A 20,165-nucleotide genomic window follows, 5' to 3' on the forward strand; every position below is an offset into this window, starting at 1 on the left:
TTCTACCAAACCAACCCCCCCCAAAAAGGCCAAATTCAATTATAGACTAACATTTAAGTAATTGTGCCCAAATTTCCAGGTTTCTTAGAGGAGTTTCTATGATATGTCTTTAGTCATTCTTATTTGAATTTTGTGTCCATTTTGAATAGAGCGCTCTCCTAAGGTTACAAAGCCCCTATCATAAGCTACATTATTGTACTTGATTTCATTTACTGGAGTGATGAGTGGAGATGACAGTAATTTACAGTGTAAAAATAGAACAAGCTTTATTTTGTCTCCTTAATTTTTTAACCTTTTTTATTTACTCTTCTAAAGAAACATTTTAGTAAATATAGTTACATTATAATCTGATTGGAATTGAATGATTACTAATCTTTCATTTTGATATAACCTAAAATGTAGTATGTAGTAAAAATATTTTCAGATGAGTTGGAAAAGCAAAAACCAGTGCGAAGATAATTTAATCAAACCATAATTGAGAAAGGTTGATAAAGTATTAATGGATATTATTATGCATAGAAAATATCCTTTTAATGATGGGAGGCTTTTGAAAGATTTTGATTTTTAGATTTTTGATAAAGGGTTGAAGGATTCCAATTCAATTTTAGCTTCATGTACTATGATTAGTTTTAGAAACTTTTTGTGTCAATGTTGGTATTTTTCTTGGAGCAGGTTAAAGTGCCTTTTAACAGGGTATGTGTCAAGGAGAGGGACATCATAGTCTCCTCCTTCTTTATTCTGCCTCCATGAAATTCAGAGGCTGCGCATGGAAATCTCTGATGATTTCTACCAAATGGAAGTGCATTATTTTTTAGGAAATAAATGGTATTTTCAGATTAAGTAATTGGAACTTGTTTTTATTAATGATGGATACAGTAATCTATATTAAGAAAGTTGGAAATTTAACATATATTTTAGGGTTCTTGTGTTAACTATAGTGTTGTTCTGTTTTATGGATAATGAAATTTAAAAAATGTTTTCTTCTCAGGAAATTGTGGCTGCAGAGAGGAAGAAACAGACTGTTGCAGAGCAAGTGATGATAGACCACTTATCTAGGTGAGGGTTAGTAGTAATGAGGGATAGCAATCCATTCAGAAAGTTTTCATTACATTTTTTTTATCCTCAGTTAATCAACAAGTGGCTAACTCACAGGTTCCCACACGTTCTGTGCTCACTGCGCTCATAATGTTGTAGTGTAGTGTTGTAGTTTTTTGCAGCATTCCTGGGCCAGTAGAAATGTCCAACAGTTCTATTTGTTAAGTATTTTTCTCTAAATAACTTCAGTATTTGCTTTATGACAACTTAATGGCCATTTCAAAAAATAATACACATAAATTAAAAGAAAAAATATTTTTATTTCATTCTTAAATAGCCACAATTACTTGTATGTACCTTCTAGTGCACAGCACAATCTCTCAAACCTTAGAATTGGTGAGGTTGCTGTCACCTTCACTTTCAGTTCCACATGGCCCTTGCTAGTTGTCACAGCAACTGGAGAAAATTCAGCTTTGCAGAAGTTTGACCTCACTGAAAGAGTGTAGCAGGATATCTTGTTGAAACTGTGAACTACCTTGAGCAAAATAGCTCACATAATCTCCAACAAATATCAAGTATCACTACGTTTCCCTCAAAAATTACAAATATCCCACATAGTCCCTGTCAGTTCCCTGTGGCACCCTGGAGTGACATGGTACACAGTTTGGGAACTGTGGGACTGTTAAAAATTTAAAACTTAATCTTAAGTTTCCTAACTCTTAGAAAGCTGTGTAAAGCTTAAGTACGTGCTGTGCTAAAAATTGCATGATAATATGTAAATATTGTAGGATTTCAGAAAGGGCTGGAATAGTCTAGAAAGTCTTCAAGGAAAAAGCAAGACTTATGGTTAGCTTTGAAAAAAATTATTTAGGTGGCAGAAAGGTATTCTACATGCATGTTTTTCAGTAACTTGAAAAATATCTTGAAATAATTATACTTACAGTCTTCAATGTTTGTCCTTCCGTTATCTCTTGAGCTCACTTTGTTGATGTTTTCACCCGCACCTGCCACCGCACATGTCCTCATAAGATACGTCGTGGCATCCGTGTTGCTCAACTAATGGTGATTTCTCGGTTCTCATTTACTTGACCCACCAGCAGCATCTTCTCCTCTTTGAAATACTTTTTCCCATTTGGCTTCCTACACACAACACTTAGCTGGTTTTCCTCCTTCCCTCTGCTCCTTCTCAGTCTCTTGCCCTGGTTCCTTTTCAACACCGTTGTCCTTATACATGGGAGTACACTGGGCTCTCTTCTTAGATTTTTTTCTACATTGACTTCCTAACTGATCTCATCCAGTATCATGCCTTTAAAAGCATTTATACGCTGATGCTTCCCTAATCGAAGGTTCCAATGTAACATTGGCCCGCCTGGGTTCCTGAAAGTTCTTTCCCTCCTTCCCCCATGACCAAATCCTCTTTAATTTTCCTCCAAGACAGCTCCATTCTTTAGGTTATTTAGACCTAAAATCTTGGTGATGCTTTTGATGCCTCTGTTTTTCTCAAATCCTATATTCAGTTTGTCAACAATCACTCTCAGTTCTACCGTCAAAATAAATTTACTCCTTCTGCTGCTGGCATCCCTGTTCACAATATCATCTTCTTTCTCCTGGATTATTTCGGTCACTTTCTAACTGGACTCATTGTGTTTGCATTTGCCCCTCAGAGTACGCCTATTAAGAAGTAAGCTACATCAGACCCTCCAGTAATTTCCCATCTCAGTCAGAGTAAAATCTATTCATTGGTTATGTATTACCACAAAACCTAGTAGCTTAAAACTACAGTGATTAATTAGAACTCGCGCATCTTCAGATAACTGTCCAGGCTAGGCTTGGCCAAGTGGCTCTTGCTTTTTACTTACTTTGGCCAGTTATATATGAACAAAAGCAGTGGTCTCAGTTCTGAGCTTAGGCCTTAAGAAGCCTTATGTATTTCCACTTGCCTTTTTGAGCTTTTGCCATATTTGTGAGAAGAACACAGCTTGGCTAACCCACTGATCTCAAGAAGAATATGACTCTGCAAAAGTAGCTGGGCCACTCAGCCGAGATTCTGCTAGGTGAGCAGATCCCCAGCCAACCCAGACTTTCGCGAGTTAGCTTCATTGAGATCAGCAGAGCCATCCAGCTATATATCATTGGCCAAAGCAAGTCACATGGCTAAGTTCAAAGCTAAAGGGTGAGAAATTAGTATAGTACACCTGTAATGAGGCCATGGCACGGATGTGGATCAGGAGTGCTAAAAAATTATGGTCAATAATATATTTTACCCAAGCCCTACATCATCTGTCCACCATTAGACCTTGGACCACTTTTCCAACTTCTCTCCCTCTTATCTATTCTGCTCCAGCCATTCAGCTTCCTTCTTGTTCTGAAATATACCAGGTTCACTTCTGTGTCAGGTGTTTTGCATTTATTTCCCTCACTTCTTGGAATGTTTTTCCTCCAGAAATCCATATGCTTCCTTAGCTACTTTTCTTCATGTCTTTATTCAGAGATCACCAGCACAGTGTCTGTTTGTTTAAAGAATAATAAGAGAGAGACATGGGGCTCAGAGTTCTCTCAAAAATTTCTATTTATATTTAGATAACACTTACGGAAGAAGAGATTGATAGGAGTATTCACTTTTTTATGGCCAGAATTTTTTATTTTATTTTTTTTTATTTTTTTATTTATTTTATTTTATTTTTTTTTTTAAAGATTTTATTTATTTATTTGACAGAGATAGAGACAGCCAGCGAGAGAGGGAACACAAGCAGGGGGAGTGGGAGAGGAAGAAGCAGGCTCATAGCGGAGGAGCCTGATGTGGGGCTCGATCCCATAACGCCGGGATCACGCCCTGAGCCGAAGGCAGACGCTTAACCGCTGTGCCACCCAGGCGCCCCTATGGCCAGAATTTTTTAATTATTAAATTTGTTCATTCAGTATCTGGAAAATGTATAATTCTGACAATAGTGTAAATTTGCATTTGTAGATGAGCTTTTCCAGCTGCTTATAAGCATGTGAATGCTAGAGTAGCGCATTATCATATTGAGTCAGACTGTGTTGTCCTATATAGGGCTGTAATCAGTGATCCAGAACAAAACCTAACCACGGAGAGACAAGAAAGCGCTCGTATCTTTCCAGGTTCAGAGGTAGCACCTCTTCGATTTAGGAGAAGAACACTACATGAAACTAAGTAAGAAAATTTTACTTATATCAAATGATATAGTATGTTATAAATGAATTTTAAAAAAATGTACTTTGTGTCTAACTGAAAAGTTTTTTTTGGCTCTTTTTTTGCTTTTTTCTGTATAAAGGGAAGTGGAGTTTTTGGAGTTCGGATCCCAGTTCTGCCACTTTAAGATATAGGGGTAAACTTTGCCCTCCAGGTTTTTTATTAGTAATTCGGGAAAAACAGTTACAACCTAGGAGATAATATATGTGAAAATACAGAGTATAGTAACTGAGATACTTATATTTGCTGAATCTCACTGATCCAATATATTCAAAATTGGTATTGCTTACAAGTTATTATTATTATTTTGCCTTTTACTTTGTAGCTTATAAAATCTTTGGACTTTCACAGTTTTCGGGTGTAGTCCACTTAAATTTCTCCACACTTCACTGGCAGTTGACGGCTAGCCTCAGCATTAAGAGACATAGAAAACCCACCAGTTCCCGCAGCAGTTCTTTCATATTTTCAGACTGCTGTAAATGCCGAAAAGTTCTTAGAGCTGTTATTTTTTGTCTCATTCTTGTTTTCTGGAAGATTCTGTTTCCATACCTTTAAATATTCAAAGGTATCATGTATCAATTTCCTATGGTTGCTCTAACAAATCACCACAAACAGTACCTTGAAACAACACAAATGTATTCTCTTACAGTTCCGGAGGTCAGAGCCTAAAATCAAGGTGTCGATGGGGCCGCATTCCTTCTGGAGGCTTCAGGGGAGAATCCATTTCCTTGCCTCTTTGAGCTTCTAGAGGCTTCCTTTATTCCTTGGCTCATGACCCCTTCCTCCATGTTCAAAGCCAGTACAGCTGTGTTTTATCGCTCTGACACTCTTCTTCTTCTTCTTTTTTAAAAGATTTTATTTATTTATTTGTGAGAGAGAGAGACAGAGAGCAAGAGCATGAGCAGGGGAGGGGCAAACTCTCTACTGAGCAGGGAGCCCGTCACAGGGTCTATCCCAGGACCCTGGGATCATGAGCTGAGCCAAAGGCAGGTGCTTAACCGACTGAGCCACACAAGTGCCCCTCTGACACCTTCTGTAGTCAACATATCCCTCTACTTTCTTCTCATAAAGACACGTGAGAGTGCATTGAATCCAGCTGGATAATTCCAGGTAATCTCCTCATCTCCAGGTCTTGAATCACATATGCAAAGTCCCTTTTATCATATCGTGTAACCGTAATGTAATTACATGTTCTGAGGTGTAGGGTACGAACAACTCTGGAGGGTCATGATTTAGCTAACACATCTAAACTTCTCTTTTTTAAAGTAAGCTTTTATTGAAATAAAATATATGTCCACAAAGTGTACACATTTTAAGTGTACAGCATAGGAATTTCCACAGACTGCACAATACTCATGTGCCAAGTTCCTAGATGAAGAAATAGAGCGTTCCTTGTACCTCAGCACCTCCCCTCTGCTGCGTCCCAGTTACTGTCCCCTTCCTCTGCCACAGCAGCTTAACCTCCCTGTCCTGATAGCGTGGAGGGTCACTGCCTTGTCGTAAACTTGCTGAAAGCACAAAATTTGGACTCTAGGTATCTGTCTTCTTTTTACTCAACATGTTTGTGAGTTTATCTGTGTTTTTATTTGTTGTTGTCTTTTATTCTCATTGCTGTACAGTATTTCATGGCATAAATATACCACAGTTCATTCACAGATGTTGATGGACATTTGGCCATTTGAGAATAGTGCTTCTATGAATTTTGGTGCACGTTTTTTGGTGAACGTATGTACTCATTTCTGCTCAGTACATACTTAGAAGTGGAGTCACTGGACCATTTAGTCCACATATGTTCAGCTTTAAAAAATACTGCCGAATAGTTTTTCAAAGTGGTTGCTGCAATTAGCATTCCCACCAGGAGCAGTAAAATTTGTATTTTGGTCTTTATCTGCCCGACTCTTATTCCCGTATTGGTTAAGAACTTGGGTAGAGAGAAGTACTACTTACTGGATACCTAAAACGCTAACACAGAACTTCCCGTTTATAATATAAATGTCTTATTTACTTCTTTTATCTTTTCAAGGAGACTGTAGACTCCTTGAAGCTATTACTTCAACCTATCACTGTTAAATTGAGTTCTGTTCACCTTGGAGAAGCAATATAACATAATGGTTATGAGCAAGGTTGGGCTCTGTCATGCACTAATTATATGACTCCATAAAATTTATTTGTAAGATGGGATAATAGTACTTACTTTATGGAGTTATTGCAAGCATTGAATGAACCAACGTGCATTTAAGTGATTTTAATAATGACGTGTCTAGGGAGTTCTCGATAAAGTTACTGTTATTATTGCTGTTATTTTCTTGGCATTTAGAGTTTTTTCAGGCATGTAGTGAGCATTTAATAAACACATTAATACTGACGGATTAAACTGAATTGAGAAGACCAGTCTTTCATGGCTCCACTCTGTGTTCACAGACTCCTTTGGTTCACACGCTCTTGTTGTCTGTATGCTGCTTATTTTTCAGAGACCTTGATTTTAGAGAGGTATTGCTTTTCAGGATCCCAATGACCCATACACTTGCTTACTATTTGCAGTATTGCAGTTTCATGACACCGCAGCTTTATTGGAGTGCCATAAAATTATTTAGGAAGGAGAGTAAAGATACGTCACCAGATCTTCAGATGTCTTATTATAAAGGAGTTTACTAGTATTAGCATGTTAAAGTGCGGACATTTGGGTTTTGCTTCATAGTAGTAAACAGAATTTTCAGACTAGCAATCTATGTGAGATTATTCAGTGCCATCTGAAGGCCATAAAGATTACACAGCTGATCTCAGGTCATAGCTACACCTATTCAAGGCTGGAACCTCATCTAGCACTTTTCCCACCATTCCGTTATTTTGGTAAGGAATATTTTCGGTACCCATGACTGAAAACTTAACTGATAGTGACTTTAAAAAGTCAGGATTTATTTTCCTGTAAAACCAGCTGCCTGGAGGTAGTGTTGGTTTTAGTTCCGTGGTTCAGCGATGACACAGCTCTGGGCTGGCTTCCTCAAAATCTTATTGGCCTTTCTGACATGGTTGCCTGATGGCTCCAGTGGCTCCTAGCATCATATCCCTGCCACGTTCACAGGCAGGAACTGTTCCCATGCCACTCTCTTATCAGGAAAAGAAAGTCTTTCCTCAAAGATTATTGGCAGAACTTTGTCTCTTAAGTCACCTCTAATGGAAAGAGGCTAGAAAAGCAAATTAGATGGTTGGTGGGAGGCAAAGGAGAACAGGCAGGGTTAAAATGGCTGCCAGGGAGCATTGTGACAGGACCGGTTACAAATGTGCTGTTTACTTGGATAGCACTTTGTTACTATACATTCTAACACAGAAGTTATGAGTGTATTATACACGGTATTTCAGGGTTATTTCCTCCAAGGCTGCTTCAGTTAGCTAGTACTCTCAAAAAAAAAAAAAAAAAAAAAAGGTTTATAACATCATCTTCATTCTGTTCATTTCAAAATAGCAACATAACCTTTTTTGTACTTTATCATTTGCATCAACATCAAGTATAGGAAACTTTAAACTGATTTTTGAATAATGTGTTTCTTAACAGGATAAGAACCCATTCTACATTAACTGAAAATATGCTTTCTCATAAAGTACAATTTGATGGTAGGATCATATCAAGGTAATTGTGATTTTATTAAACTTTTAATCCTATGATCATAAAACAATATTCTCTTCAAATAGAAATAACAATGAGATTAGTTAAGTTTGTCACATTTAAATGCAAAATGTGAATTTAGAATGAACATTTTTAGGTAATATTAATATGTTACAAAAATTACAGGAGCTATCCTAGAAATAAGACATTTTAATTAGAAGCTATTGAAAAAGTGATTTTAAAATGACTTTCAAAAAGAAACTTAGAAGTGAATTTTTTAAAGACATATACTACTACTAGAAGATAGTAAAACATTTAAAAATTAGCCTTTGTGTAAGCTGCTTTCTTTGATTTTCTTTTAATGGCTTAAATTAATAGTAGATTTTTGATAGATGCAGGACAATGAGAAGGAAGATGATTCTCCAATCTGTTATCTCTGTCTTACAAACTTCCAGTCATACATAATACTGATGTTCTTTGTATATATTAAAGGTGAAGTGTGTTTTTAAAAATAACCAAGTTTGTTCAGTGATTTTAAACTTTCTGTGACAAAGATGGTGTCTAACCTTGAGTGGCTTCTTGCAAGGCCAGCATTTTTTAAGGTCTTTCACTTTATCTTAAAAGTCTATGTCAGAATAGTAGTCTACATTGTAATATATCTGGATCCTATTAGTGTAAGGTAAAGCCTTATTCTCCATCCAAATATTACTTAAATTGGCACTTCAGCAAGCCATGCCATGTTTCCCCATAGCTTCCCATAACTCTTGCTCATTGCTGCACATTGAAGAGAGTTATGCTATTCTTTGACGTACACAATTCTGGTTTGTCATGTACTTTGAAAATTACCCTGTTTGAAAATCTTTAACATCATTCTGTTTTTCTAGAAATGGACGTGATGCTTGCAGAGAGCTGGTTGGGTTCTTTTTTGCTCATGACCAGTCCCTAACAATTTATGAATATCGGCAATTTGGGAAAAACAGGTATACCATAAAACATGTTACAGCTCTCAAGATGATTACTTCTGACAGAAGCTGAATAACTTCACATTTTTGTCATTTAATTCTAGAACAAATGTGCTTCCTTTTATTCAAAAAAATATTTATAGTCATCAGTGTGGACGAAGAAAAGGAAAACAATACCAGCTTGGCGATTTTTATATTGTAAGTGAAGCGTATGTGTATGTAAATGTTTTAATGCCAGATGCTGAATTTTGTGGGATCCTGTGGGGGTAGAAGGAACAGGGTTTTAGTTTTCAATTTATCATCTCTACTTCCTATAGAGCAGGGGCTAAGGGTTGATCTTTCCCCAGGAGGTTCTGCCTCACAGGTCCAGATCCCCGTGGTCTGAATGTAAGCATATAGCATTTATTGCTTGTAACACTCTACCCCTCCCTTACAAATCTGCAATCTAAGCTTGGAAGAGCTTGTCTCTTGGTACTTTTGAAGGCCCTGGGTAGGTGGCTCTTCAGTAGTCCCAGGAGTCATGGTCCACATCATGCAGGCTTATCTCCCGTAGACGCATGTTCTTCTCTGTACAGAGGGATACTTGGCCTCTGGAGCTGTCACATATCTGATAGTTAGCTTCTCTGCCTTGTGATTTCCCCACCTCACACAGCTCCTGACTTACGGTGTATAAGAAGGATTCTCTAGAATGGGTCAATGATACGTAATACTACAATTTGTATAGTGCTCTTAAATTTTAAATTATTATGTTCACATTATCTCATGAGTAAAATTTAGCACTATTCACATTGACCACCCATATAACAAATATCTACTGATAAGCTAAGCATTGGAGATAGAACAGTGCATAAGTTAAATCAATTCCCTACTTGCGTGGAACTTACAGTGTAATGGGAAATACAGTCAAATAGGAGGGCCAGATCGGAGGGGCAGTGATTCAGTTTTGTTGGGTCAAAGAAGGCTTCCTGGAGAGAGTGCCATCTGATATCGATCTAGAAAAGGAGTTAGCTAGGTTGGGATAGATGGACAGGAGAGGATAGGAAAAGGCTTCCAGGTGAAGGAGACAGCTCGTGCAAAGAACAAAAGCATGAAACAGCATGGCTTATTTGGAGAACTGGAAGTTGTTCAGTCTGGCTGAACTCTCATTCCAGGTAAGAGTTAGGAAGAGATGAGTCAGAGCTCATTTACTGTAGCCTTATATTAAAGAGTTATCTAAAGTGTATTGGGCAGTCATTGAAAGATGAGAGGTGGATGGAATGAGGGAGTTGACATTATCAGATTTACGATTTAGAAAGAAAAATCTCTCTGGTTACAATATGGGGAATGGATCGAAGACTAGTAGAAAGAACCAGATTGGACTGAATTGTATTAATTAGGAAGGTGGGTATAGCAACCTAAAGTAGGCAAGTGGCTGTGGCTATGAAGCTAATTAGAAAAAAATTTTAACGTGTTTAGGAGACAGAATCAATAGGATGTTGTGACTGGTTATGTGAAGAGTTGGGGGTAAGGAAGAACTTTGCATCTTCAACTTGGATTAAATACACTAGACATATGTCACTCTAGCCTGCCTCTCAAGAGCTAGAGAAAATCAGCTCCAAATCCCATTTCACAACCTGGAAACGGAATTTTTAATGTCTGTCCCAACATGAAAGTTACTTCTATCTCTGAACTGCTGCTCCAGAACTTTAGTATAGTTTATGACTTATTCTTACTCTCCTGGTCTGTATTACTTGAACCCGATGTGGAACTCTGCTCCCTTTTATGATTTCCAAGAAAGAATGGGGCGGAGGGGAGATGGGAGAAAGAAAAAGGAAGGGAGGGAGGGAGAGAGAGTGAAACGGAGGGATGAAGGAAGGAAAGTAGGAAAGAAAGAAGGGAGGGAACCCACACACAAACCATATAGATGATCCTTTGTGTGGCAGACAGTTCGAAGGGAATATAGAGGGAGGCTTATATTGCAGCAGTGTAAGCAACTTATAATTTATTATTAGACAGTCTTCTTCTTAAAAATATGGCCCTTAAACATTTCCCATGGTGTGGTCCTCCTCTCCATTTTCTGATCCTTCCATCACTTACTCTTCCCAGAATCTTCCATTTCTTTATGCAGAAATATTCGGCTTATTTTTCTTTTTTGTGGAGGCGGGGGCAGGTCTTGTCTGCCTTCCAGGTGTAACTCTGGAACTTATCTTTTCACTTCTGTATGCCCCACCAAGATCTTTTCCCAGACACTCCCTAAAAGAAATTTTAGTGCCAGCTGTTAATACAATGCTCCTATAAACATGCTCTCTTGCTCACAGATGCACATGCATGAAAGTGCACCCACATGTTCACTCACAAGCGTCCTCTGTTGCTTTGGGCGCCCTGCCTCAGAACTCCTAGATGGACCTTACGCACACAGAGCCATACGTACATAGGCTCATATGCATTTCCCTGTCACATAGGCTCTTTAATTGCTTAATACAGTCATTTCAAGAGAATTTATATACGTTTTAAAGAATAGAGAGAGTACTATAGTTACAAGTATTTTAAGTAAATGCTCCAGGAAATAGGAAAGACACCTCTCCCCTTATTTTCGAGAGGAATAATTAAGCCCCTTATTTTAAATTTGTGCTTGTCCATATCTGACCATACTTATTTGAGCAACGCGGAAATAAAAATAATAATTTTCTAAGTTTGGATTGGGGATTTTTGCTAGGAATGTTTTCACCAAAACCTTGCTGCTCCAATTAGGTTACAGTTAGTTTTATATTTATGTGATGTTTGTCGTCTAAAGACCAGATGAAAGAGGGTGATGAATCTATTAGGTCATCAATTTGCAGTACATCCTTCTGTGAGTCAATAGTTCTATTTCTGAATTTAGGGATGTCATAATTTCAATTAAAATTACTTGTCCTTTCTTCCTCTGACTCATAAAAAATTGGAGTTCTTATTTTTTCACATCACTTGTTAAATCTAAGATTGTTTTAATTGAGAGATTAATTGGGAAATTATTTCCTTTATTTTCCAATATTATTAACTGAAGCCTGTGTGGTTTCTATATATTCTCTCAGTGTAATTTTTTTTATCAGTATAAAAGTATACCATGTCAAATATAATCAGAATTGAATATTTAAAATTAGTGTTAGTTGTATTTTACTTCTTATGTGCTTTCTAGCTTTAAAGAATTCGTCTGTTAATTTCTTTAGGGTGCAAACTTGACATTTTTGAGTTCTGATCATCCCAGACTTCCAGAAAGCATAAAAGAAAACACATTACTTATACTTCGGATCACTAATATTGATCAGATAGCTTTGGATTCTCTCAAGTAAGTCAAATATGCATTTGTCATTTTGGAAGTAAGTGAAAACACTATTTTTTATTATCATAAAATGATACTCTATCCTAAAGCATTTGACTTTAGTTAAGTTTTACATTTTTGAAAAACAAAGCATAGCTACATCCGTCTATGTCATGTGCTAGACTGTACTCAAATACACTTTATATGTAGGAATAGTTAAATAAAGCTCAGAAGTGTTCCATTTTATGTTAATTTGTTTATTAATTTGCCTGTGCTATAACACCTTTATTTTACCAAACGCCACCAAAGCAGTCAATTTTAAAAGGTAGGCTATATAATATTTCCCACATTTTCAGTGTAATGCTTTTTCTTTCTTTAGCACTAAAAAATGTCTTGGGTCTCACATGATTATAGTATTCATTGATTGATGATAAGCATAATGAAAAAATAATGCTATGAATCAAAAAGTGCTTTTATTTTTAAATTTTTATTCATTTTTTATTTCTTAGAGCAAGCAGGGGCTGGGGGAGAGAGGGTCAGAGAAAGAGGAAGTGAGAGAATCTTAAGCAGGCTTTACACCCACCAGCAAGGAGCCCGATGTGGGGCTTGATCTCAGGACCCGGAGATCATGACCTGCACTGAATTCAAGAATTGGATGCTTAACTGGCTGAGCCATCCAGGTGCCCCTCAAAAAATGCTTTTTAAAATGATTTTGAGTTTTTAAGTCACAGAATAGATATTATATAAAACATGTATTATTTATATATATTTTATTATATATAATATATATTACATGTATGAACATGTCAATTGCAATATGTATATTTGTATATATTTTATAATATATATATTCTGTGATTTAAAAAATTCAAATTCATTTAAAGATGCTTTGATTCATAGCATTCACAGCATTATATATAAATAATATATATTTTATAATCCATCTATGTATTTCTAGATGAATTATATATATATTAATATATTTATATATAAATTATATAAGTAAAATGTAAAAAATATGTAATCATATATAATCAATAAAATATATATATATTTTTAATCACAACAGATGGGTATATATGCTATTCTTGCTGAGTGTTTCTTGGTGCTGTATGCATTTCAAAATGACAATAATCGGTGTACTGTATGTGCATTAGAGAGCCATCTCCCATAAACTGGCTAAAGGAAGTCTGTTTCTTTGTCATTTACTGTATTGCTCAAATGAATGCAGTTTTTTTGGCTTCTTAAAATAATGTTTTTACATTTTGTACTTTCAAAGTTAAAACTGCCTTTAAATTTGATAGTTTTAATTATTCTAAAAGAACATTGAAATAGCTGCAAAATGAATGTAATGTTTAAAGGTAGTTCTTGGAAAGTTTAAGGATTTTAGCTCTTGACTTAGCATATTTAATTTTTCTGGGAATTACAGCAGTAAGCGAGGCTGGGACTTGAGGAATCTGTAAGCACTCTTCCAACTTTGAGAGTTTCTTTGAGTCCAGAACAGGGAAGAGCTTAAGAATTTCTGTACTAAGATTGCAAAACAATATATTTTTATCACTGTGAACATATCAATTGCAGAACTGATTCTGTGGAACATGAGGATGATATAACCAGTCAAGAAGCCAATGATAGGCTTGTCTTAAAGGCCATTCAAGGTATGTATCATTACTATTGTCTGAAGTAGTTTTAACTTTCAACAATTTTTTTGCAAGCAGTAAGACAGTATTTTCCAGATATTTCTTAGTTTTATAAAAGGCACTTGATTTATATTTCTTATTTGCTTCTTTTTATGAATTTGTATATTTAAAAATACTTTTATAAAGCAGGTGGATTTGAAAAAAAATATTTTTAGGATTTTTTCCACTTTAATGGTCTTGTTTAACTAGTATTGTAGGAATTATGAATTTAAGAATTTTAGAAAGTATTAGATAGTATGGGTTTTCTCCATGAAATGAATAAAATATAAGTGATTTTTGTAACATAATACTTGTCTTATGCATGAGATGATATCCCAAAGCGATTTATGGCAGCCTCTTGTAAAAGAAAAAAATGCTAGCCTGGGAGCCAGGTTGATGTTTGGAGTCTGCCATTTAGTAGACATATTACACTGTGTAAATCCCTTGCACCTCTTTCTTCATCTCTAAAATGGGGATAACCTGTTTTATTAACTTTCCAGAGTTATTGTGGTAATAAATGAAATATATGCAGGCTTCGGATACGAAAACATGTTACAGATTTTGTTCCTAGAGTCCAGTCTTATGACCACTGCGGTATACTAGGCTCAATTAGACAGTCCTTTGATGACTCTCATGGTCAAGAGGAAGGAAGACATTAAACAAGTAATCATAGAAACCAACCTCTCATTTATAAAGTTTGATACATCCTGATTTGTCATTTAAAAATGATATGAGAGTAAGAAGGCTAGAAACAGATTTAAAAGTGGTCTGGGATTGGGGTTTGAACTCTCCCAGTATCCTTGATGTCATTGTCTCTGTTCTGTCATGGTCAGCCCAGTATTTACAAATCCGGTGACATTGTTCTTTATTATATTTAATAACTGCTTTAGTAAAGTTAACTATATTTTCTTAAGTAAAGATGGCACAAACTGTGTTAAGTGTAATTACCGACCTGCAAAGAGAATGCTAGAAGCTCGAGAATGTGTAAGTATAAGATAGCACTCCAAAGCCTTGATGCTGTTCAATATGTAAGTTACAGTTTGAAGATTTCGAATATTTTAGAAATTTTGAACTTGTTAGTTTTGAGTGACTTGCCTGGCATCAATTTTATAATTATAGCAAAGAGGGAAGAGATTAAAGATGTGAGATCATTAGATGAAGAAGAAGCCTGGAAAGTAAAAACTAAGGTTTTATTTATAACGTGTAGGTTATTTTCATGCTGTTGAAGTGATCCCTTATTTGTCTGTGTAACACTTTCACCACACAGTGGCGCTATAGTTCTAGTATCTTTACGTGTGATTTTGTACGAATGCTCGGCTCAAAGCATGCTATTTTTCTAAGTCTTTTGTCAGTCCTACCTGCCATCTAGTTGTGTCTTCACATCCCTTGTACCACTTACATCAACTTTAATTTTCCTACGAGAGAATCGATGCATTTGTGTGTAGGAACAATTGGTTTCCATTTTTCTTCTTCCTCAACAGATGTGTTAAAAGAACAGCTGCACAAAAGAGGTGTTCGCATTTTGACCGGACTGGGAAGATATCTTCAACAATTGGACCAGGAAGGAACTGGACTTTTAAATAAGGCAGATTTTAAGCAAACTCTGCAAGTATTTCACTTAGAAGTGTCTGAAAATGTAGGTATTGCGATGAATGACCTAGTATTCTTAAGTGGTACTATTCACTTTTCTGCTGAGATTTTAGCAGGTCACGTGTCTTTTTTAAAAAAGATTTTATTTATTTATTTATTTATTTATTTATTTATTTATTTATAGCGTGAGTGGGGGAAGGGGCAGAGGGAGAGGGAGAAAGAATTTCAAGCAGAGTCCGCGCTGACTGCTGAGCCCCCAAGATCATGACCTGAGCCCAATCAAGAGTTGGATGCTTAACCGAGTGAGCCATCGAGGTGCCCCCCCGTGTCCCTTTCTTTATGCTTCATAATCAGAGCCATCAGGCGACGAGTCCTGTCAATTTTTAAAATTTCAATATTCATTCCTCCCACATGTATTTAATAAGAACCTAATAAGTAGGCAATGTTCTAAGCTTTAAGAATGCATACTCTATACTCTCAAGGTCTTCATAATCGGAGGAAAAGAAAGATGAAGGGTTACAAAAGACTGTATGTGTTAAATAGAGAATGCTTTCAGAACACATGTGATCAATTCCAGGCCAGGTTATGGGGAAGAAGAGAAAAGGTCATAGATCTCCTGGTGGAGAGTGTAGCTGAGCTGAGTTCTGAAGGATGAGGAGGAGTTAAACGGGCAAGAGGGGAGAAAGAACGTGGGTCAGACAGTGAATACTTCACACAAAGGAGAAGCACATGTGAAGGCACGAAAGGGCGGGGTGCGTGTAGCCTGTTCTAAGAATTGCAAAAGGTCAAAACCGTCTCCTCCCCCAAGAAGCAACCAGAGCTTTTACACGTCCTGTTCCCTGTGCTGGGAGCAGTCTTCCACTAGACCTTTGCATGACTGGATTTTCCATCATTTAGCTTTCTCCGTGGGGAGCACTACACTGATGCCTCTGTCTAGAGGAGTGCCGCCATATGATCCCTGGTCCTCTTTATGCCATTTACCATTTTGTTTTCTTCATACCACTTTGCAAGTATTTTCTGGCTTTTCTGGCAAGTAGAGTATAAGTTCTATCCGGGCAGGGACCAAGATGATTCTGGTTTCCTGCTGTGTCTAAACCTCAAATGGAACCTGGCGTACGGCAACTGAAGAAACAGCATTTTCATGGATTTTACATGGATAGATGTATGGAAGGAAGGAAAAGAGAAGAACGGAGAGAAATAAGCCCTGTGGGGTCCATTACCTTAATGCCTTGCATGCTATGCTAAGAAGTTTGGGTTTTAGTCTAAAAGTAGATTTGAAACACGTCTACCTCAAGGGTTTCAGAGCAGAGATTCTCTTGCATTGTTCTCTCTTGCTTCAGATGGTCTTGTCACAAGGCATAGTGTATTTTGTGGGAGGAACACTGAGACTGAACTTACGAGATATAGATTCAAGTTCTAGACTTACTACTTCACCTGTGGGATCTTGCGTAGGTCTTTTCACTTTTCTGATTGACAGGCTCTGCCTAGGTGATCCACAGATAATACCTGCAGTCAGAGTTGCTTTGAACCTCAGACGAGAAAATTAGATGGGAGCATGCCTTTTCAACTCAAATTCTGTGCCAGTGTGATGTTGTTTATCATTATTGTGACATACCTGTCCTTTGTGTGTTTTACCAAGTTTAACCTTGTGGCCACTTAGGGATCCTGTAACTTTATCTCTTTTTCTCAATAATAATAATAATAATGATGGTAAAAATAGTAATAGAAACTTAGAAAGCCTTGGTGTCTTTATCCACAGTCACACAGGTAATTAATAACTGAGTTAGACCTAGAGGCCAGATAGTCCAGGTCAGTCTAGTATTCTTTTGCATAAAACCAGTACTTCTCTTCTTGGCTGATTTGCTAAATTTTTGTCACTGGAGTCAAAAATAAAAACTAAAATTATATAAGACTTCTAATATAGGGAGAACATATGTTATAAAAATATGAGTAAGCTTCCCTTTTTTCCATTTTAAAATAATATTCCCTCCTTTTGCCCTTGTAGTATCACTAGACACTGCCCATGCAATCATAAACAAAAATAAGAACTCAAGAATCACCAGTCTGGGTCTAGTTGTGAAACTAGTTTGGGGAAGGCATAGTCATTCTCCTTGATTTGAAATTTGAAAAATTGATACACACCCTAAGTAGCCTAATTTATTAGAGATACTATCAATAAATTTAAGTTCAGTTTTTTTTCAACTGAATTGTCATTTTCCATTCTGTGCCATATCTTAGAAAGACTTACATGAATTTGTTGCCACTTCTGGTTAATTATTCCATTTTTTTTTAAAGATTATTTATTTATTTATTTGACAGAGATAGAGACAGCCAGCGAGAGAGGGAACACAAGCAGGGGGAGTGGGAGCGGAAGAAGCAGGCTCACAGCGGAGGAGCCTGATGTGGGGCTCGATCCCATAACACTGGGAACACGCCCTGAGCCGAAGGCAGAGGCCCAACCGCTGTGCCACCCAGGCGCTCCTATTCCATTTTTGAAAATTATTTCTTTTAAGCTTCAAGCAATGTCTTTTAATTCTAGTATTCCACGAGTTGGGCATGCAAATTCATCTTTTGTCTGTATTATGTATGATTTTAAAGGTCAAGCTCATTTTTAAATTTAAGAGTACATTGTACAGACACTTTAAAATCAGTCATGTATTGGGCATTATGACAGACAAATCAGGGGTTATTGAAAATTGAGGGGAAGCAGGGCATCTTAAGATTGAGTTTTTCTTATTAGAATTTTAATTGAAGGAAGTAGGAGGAAGTAGAAGAGAACTTGAGTCCCATTGTTTGTCAGTCACTTGCTAGACATCTTATTTACAATCTCACTTAAAGCTAACAACTTGACTGAAACTTTGAAAATATGTTTATTTACCTGAGTTTAAGAAAACCTCTTCTGTAATTTTTTCTGTTATTAGGCAGTCTGTGGATAGAACATTCTATTAAATTGCGCATTTGCAAAGAACTAAGTAGCAGTGGTAAAATGAACAAACTGAAGTAAGGATTTACTCAAAATAACACCTTTCAGTGTGAATTGTGGAATAATAATAATAAGAAGAAGATCTGTACTTTGAAACATGACGACTAGCAGAAATACTGTTAGTGGCCCTGATGCTATTGGAGGCACTGTAGAAACTGAAGTGAATTTTTAATTTTACGTATATAATACATCAAAAATAATTAAATGTTCAAATTCAAGTAGGTGGTGAGCATTTTATATAGAAAATAAGAATTTGTGACACTGGCATTCCTAAATGACCCTGAACTTTACAGAACTGTCCATCACAGAGTTCCTTTAAATAGTTTTCTTAGTGCCTTTGTTTGGGTTTATATGTAACTTTTTGGAATTGTCTTGCTGAGTCTGCTACCTTGTCTGGGACTACAAAAGTAGTAACAAAATACTATTAAGATGAGTTTTGTTGTGGTCATATATAACTTTAAGGTGGAACAGTGGTCTCCGTGAATATTTCTAGGATTTTGAGTCTGCGTGGCAAATTCTGAATGGCAATGGCAGTGGCAAGGTTGATTATGGAGAATTCAAACGTGCCATTATTGGTGAAATGAATGAATACAGGAAATCATTTGTTCGAAAGGTAACTTTGTTAAGTAATTTTTGAGTTAATTTTTTTAAGATTTAAAAAAAATTTTTGTATTTATTTATTTGAGAGAGAGTGAGAGAGAGCAAGAAAGAGAGAGCACGAGCGGGAGGGGGAGGCGGCAGAGGGAGAAGCAGGCTCCCCGCTGAGCAGAGAGCCCGATATGGGACTCAGGGATCATGACCCGAGCTGAAGGCAGACGCTTAACCAACTGAGCCACCCAGGTGCCCCTGAAATAGTTACTTTTAATAGAGTGTTGGGTTCATTATTTTAAAACTTTTTTGAATTACCATTGAACATGTTTTAAATCCCCTTACCTGTAATTTATTTTGTGATTAGTAAAATACAGGCAAACACATATATATACAAATCTACCAGGATAAAGCAAAATAATTTATGCATATGTTTTAGGAACAGATTTTAAAAGGAAAAAAAATCTGAAATCAAATTTTGGTTCATAAATTACTAGTTCCATAAATTACTGGCTCCATAAATGACTAGTTATATGATTATCTATTATTAAATATCTCTGAGCTTTAGTTTCTTGTCTCATAGAGTTGGTATAAGGATTAAACTTGTAAAATTCTTAGCATTGTGGCTGTTCCAGTGTCAAGGCTCAATACATGTTATCTTAGGATTATGACTAAGAGATGTTTCTCTGGTTTTCATAATATGCATATTAGCTAGCTGTTCAAATGAAGATTAAAATGACTATTAAATTAGAATTAAACACAGGAGTCCTGATTTTTTTTTTAAAGATTTATTTATTTATTTTAGGGAGAGAGAGAAAGAGAAGCATGCTCAGGCATGCGTGAGTGGGGGAAGGGACAGAGGGAGAAGGAGAGAGAATCTCAAGCAAGCTCCACCCTCAGCTTGGAGCCCAACACAGGCTTGATTTCACAACCCTGAGATTGTGACCTGAGCCCAAATCAAGAGTTGGGCTTAACCAACTGAGCCACCCAGGCACCCTCAGGGGGCCCTGATTTTTATAGGAAAGTACGTATTACTCAGGTTCTGCTGGCCGTTTTTAGACCATACTTCTGAGCAATGTAGTTTCTTTCTCTTTTGTATGTGTATCTGATAAAAAAAAATGTATATGCATCTAATATTGAAACAAAGCTTTTGTGTATAGAAAAGTATAAACAATTACATGCGGTATAAATCTCAAATAGAAAGTATCAAAATCTTTATCTTTACTGGCCAAAAAACAC

The 20,165-nt window shown here is 36.6% G+C and overlaps 1 protein-coding gene across 1 annotated transcript in view; it reads left to right on the forward strand.

Moving 5' to 3' along the window:
• The window catches only part of CAPS2 (calcyphosine 2), a 42,608-nt gene that overhangs the window by 14,335 nt on the left and 8,108 nt on the right, over window positions 1–20,165 (forward strand). The window contains exons 8-16 of the mRNA XM_044384742.3: window positions 989–1,056; window positions 4,088–4,207; window positions 7,800–7,874; window positions 8,735–8,830; window positions 8,917–9,010; window positions 11,998–12,116; window positions 13,668–13,744; window positions 15,247–15,401; window positions 18,832–18,951. Of these exons, the coding sequence (XP_044240677.2) occupies window positions 989–1,056; window positions 4,088–4,207; window positions 7,800–7,874; window positions 8,735–8,830; window positions 8,917–9,010; window positions 11,998–12,116; window positions 13,668–13,744; window positions 15,247–15,401; window positions 18,832–18,951 (924 nt within the window). The remainder of the gene's footprint in view (window positions 1–988; window positions 1,057–4,087; window positions 4,208–7,799; window positions 7,875–8,734; window positions 8,831–8,916; window positions 9,011–11,997; window positions 12,117–13,667; window positions 13,745–15,246; window positions 15,402–18,831; window positions 18,952–20,165) is intronic.

Source organism: Ursus arctos, unplaced genomic scaffold (assembly GCF_023065955.2).
Source record: "Ursus arctos isolate Adak ecotype North America unplaced genomic scaffold, UrsArc2.0 scaffold_21, whole genome shotgun sequence".
NCBI lineage: Eukaryota > Metazoa > Chordata > Mammalia > Carnivora > Ursidae > Ursus > Ursus arctos.